Below are 3,962 nucleotides of genomic sequence, written 5' to 3'. Positions count from 1 at the left end.
TTCTATATAGAAGGTAATAAAACCATGAATGACTCTGAAACTCAATACTGAAAGTTTAAAATTTAAGTTAAGTTACAGTTAAGATAGTAAATATTTACCAAAGGGCTCAGGATAGAGGAATTAGTGCCCAGATAAAAGAAAATATGAACTTGAAGTTGGCCGGTTTCAAACAGAAATGAGAGAAGAAAGGAAGGGGAGGAAGAGGAAAGAAGGAGAGAAGGCATTTAACCAACCATGTGGAGAAGTGATTGTGTCCCCTTCACAGTTGGGCCAGCATTCAGAGGACATCCCTCTGATATTTATAACTATTTGCTTTTAAGTTTAAAAAGATCAATAACATTTGCATCAAAACAGTTTTCTCTTCAGTGTTTTCTGCATGGCAGCCTTTACCTCCTTGTTCCTCAGGCTGTAGACCAGGGGGTTCAGCATGGGGATTACTGTGGTGTAGAACACAGAGGCCACGTTCTCCTGGGCCAGGGAACTGGCTGTGGAGGGTTTTAAGTACATGAATGCAGTTGAGCCATAGAACATCCCCACAGCTGCAAGGTGGGAGCTGCAGGTGCTGAAGGCTTTGGACCTGCCCTCTGTGGTGCTGATATGGAGGATGCTGGAGAGGATGAAGGTGTAGGAAACAAGGACTGTTAAGCTGGTGACTATGATGTTGAATCCAGCCAAAAGGAAGACTGTCATCTCAACCTCATAGGTGCTAGAGCAGGAGAGCTTCATAAGAGGGAGGATGTCACAGAAATAATGACTGATGTGGTGATCACAGAAGGGCAGTTTTAACATGAGGCCAGTCTCTACTGTGGAGCCAATGAGTCCCATGGCGTAGACCATGGCCACCAGCAGGGAGCAGACTGGATGAGACATGATGATGTTGTAAAGCAAAGGGCGGCAGATGGCGACATAGCGGTCGTAGGCCATCACCGTCAGCATGTAACATTCAGCAATGACAAAAACAAGGAAGGAGTAGAGCTGTGACATGCACCCTGCATAGGAGATGATGTTATTCTCTGACACAAAGTTCACCAGCATTTTAGGGGTAATGACAGAGGAGTAGCAGAGATCCACAAATGACAAATGTCTGAGGAAGTAGTACATGGGGGTGTGAAGCTGAGAGTTCAGACAGATCAGGGTGATCATGCCCAGGTTCCCCACCATGGTGACAGAGTAGATCCCGAGGAAGAGGAGGAAGAGAGGGAGCTGGAGGTCTGGCCGGTTTGTTAATCCCCCTAGAATGAATTCTGTCACCTTAGAGTGATTTTCTGCAGCCATTCTACTCTGGGTGGGAGGCCTGTGGGGATGAGAGAGAAGAATCCCATGACAAGCTGCTCTTGAACTGCTTGGGGAAGCTCATGTTCAGCCTTTGGTGCCAGTTGAGCCATCCTGGGCTCTTTGCTGATGTACCCTCCTCACAATCCTGCTCTTACTGGCAGGAAGACTAGTCCCTGAGAGTTTAAAAGATCATGAAGATGAGAGAAAATGTACCAGATATGGATTTTTACCAAGCATGTATTTCTCAGGTACCCTAGAGCCATGTTTCTCAAAGTATAGTCCCTGGATCAGCATCATTGCCATTACCTGGAGCTCGTTAGAGTTGCACATTCTCAGGCCCCCCTGACATCTACTAAATTAGAAACTCTGGGGATGGGGCCCAGCAATCGGTGTATTAACAGTCTCTCTAATGATCCTGATTTATATTATAGTGAGGTTGGAAAACCTCTACCCTGTACATACTAAGAAGTACATTTCGTATTTTGTAGTTGGAAGTGGATTTTGCTTCAAAAATGAGATTTCCCTGTCATGTATGGAATTCCTAAATATTGACTGAGTGTAAATGTATGAATACCTATCTCAAATTGATGCAATGTCAGGGTGATAAGGTAGTTACAAGGTGCACAATTGAGTGACATGTCAATTTCTATATCTGAACAGTGAAGAAATTAGCAGTATCAATTCCAAAGGAAGTTGTAAACATAACATGGGTTAATGATGATGCATATTTAGAAATCTTTTTTCAAATACTCAATTCCTATAAAAATGTGAGTTGTCATTAAGTGTCTGGAATTTGTTCTTAGTTTTGCACTGGACTTGAGGCCCTAAGGCGGTGGTTCTCAGTATTGGCTATATATTACAATCACCTGGGGTATTTTAAAAAATCACCCTGCATGCTACCCATAGGAGTTCTGAATTAATTGATCTGTGGTGTGGCCTGGGCACTGGCACATAGTATTGTCCACAGTAAGTGTTCAATAGCTAATTATTATTATTATTTTCAGATTGTAATATCAACCCATGGCACTATTATTAATACATCTGTAATGGCAAAGTATTCAAATTGCAGACATGTCTCTAGGAATCATGGATGATCATTGCTGGAAACAATACATGTAGATATCCTCATCTGTGGAATGCATTTCTTAAGCTAAAAAACTTAAATTCTCGCTATTTTAATTACTTTCTTATGTAATTACTAACTTTTGTATAATGAACTATAGTTTACACATGTCGTTCAAAGGTCAATCTCATTAAGTTCTAAAATTTTTGAATCTGGGTAGAAATGTTTTTAGAGAAGAATTTTTACTTCCATTTTTATATTGAGAAAACTGAAGTGCCAGATACTAAGTGAGTTGCCCAAGGTGACTTGGAACTCAGATTTACTTCTGCTCTCTCCTGGTCATGAGCTTCTTCTCTTGTCTCACCTGTGTAGCCTTATAAGTCTACACTCTTACACATTTACACCTCTAATCAGTGTGTGACTGAGACATGCTTTACACTTGATATCTTAGTATATGCATAGCGTAGGAAAAAAGAGGAATGCTGGTTTTATTTTTTCATTCTCTAGGAAGTAGAAGCTGTAAAAGTTAAATAAGTTACTCAAGTTATCTGAGTTAATAAAAAGTGGAGGCCGGGCGCAATGGCTCACGCCTGTAATCCTAGCACTCTGGAAGGCCGAGGCGGGTGGATCGTTTGAGCTCAGGAGTTCGAGACCAGCCTGAGCAAGAGTGAGACCCCGTCTCTACTAAAAATAGAAAGAAATTAGCCAGACAACTAAAAATATATATATAAAAAAAATTAGCCAGGCATGGTGGCTCATGCCTGTAATCCCAGCTACTCGGGAAGCTGAGGCAGGAAGATTGCTTGAGCCCAGGATTTTGAGGTTGCTGTGAGCTAGGCTGACGCCACGGCACTCTAGCCCGGGCAACAAAGCAGGACTCTGTCCCCCCAAAAAAAAGAAGTGGAACTGGACCTAAAACCCAGGAGTTCTGTCCACCAGTCTGTTTTGTCTCCACTGAACTATACTGTTTTATCATAGCTTATCTTTGTGTAGTACTTTATTATTATTTAGTAAAATTAATTTATTAAATTTTTGACTACAGAGACAGAATCTTATTGGATGCATTAAAAAATTATAAAGGCAATATACATACATTATAAAAAATTAAGAATGCAAATAAGCAAAAATTAAAAAATTTTTTTTCTGCTACTTGGAACCTAACACTGGTAGTGAATATCCTTCTAGATTTTTTTCTATGTGTATGTGTATTTACATATATATAGATATATATGTATATTTACAAAACATTTTATAATCTGCTTTTATTATATAGCATTTTAAAATATGATAAATTATTTGATTTCTATAATAATAACTGGCGCTAATTGTATTTTTTTTCCTTAGGTGTAAGAAAGAGTCTTTAAAATCCCTAGGATGTGGTGTGAAGACAAAATCTGCATTGCATTGTAAGTTTTATATGTTAAATTATTGGTGGCGAGGCATTTAACTTTATAGTAATTAGTATCAGAAATAACTAACATTTTTTGAAAACAGGTTGATCATCCATAATCTGAAAATTCAAAATCCAAAATGCTCCAAAATCTGGATCTTGAACACTGACCTGATGCCACAAGTGGAAAATTTGACACTTGATATCATGTGTTGGGATGCAGTCAAAACAAAG

The 3,962-nt window shown here is 39.5% G+C and overlaps 1 protein-coding gene across 1 annotated transcript; it reads right to left on the bottom strand.

Moving 5' to 3' along the window:
• Nucleotides 1-261: 261 nt before the first annotated feature.
• LOC123641183 (olfactory receptor 8A1) lies at nucleotides 262-1,398 on the bottom strand. Its single transcript, XM_045555708.1, has one exon. The coding sequence runs from the start codon at nucleotides 1,273-1,275 to the stop codon at nucleotides 346-348; it is 930 nt and encodes a 309-aa protein (XP_045411664.1). The 5' UTR covers nucleotides 1,276-1,398; the 3' UTR covers nucleotides 262-345.
• Between the last annotated feature and the right edge of the window lie 2,564 nt (nucleotides 1,399-3,962).

Source organism: Lemur catta, chromosome 7 (genome assembly GCF_020740605.2).
Source record: "Lemur catta isolate mLemCat1 chromosome 7, mLemCat1.pri, whole genome shotgun sequence".
NCBI classification, from domain to species: domain Eukaryota; kingdom Metazoa; phylum Chordata; class Mammalia; order Primates; family Lemuridae; genus Lemur; species Lemur catta.
This window is presented reverse-complemented; position numbering and strand designations above follow the sequence as displayed.

What these genes read in the sequence shown, in the direction of transcription:
- LOC123641183 (XM_045555708.1), bottom strand. Translation starts at nt 1,275, where the DNA reads ATGGCTGCAGAAAATCACTCTAAGGTGACAGAATTCATTCTAGGGGGA.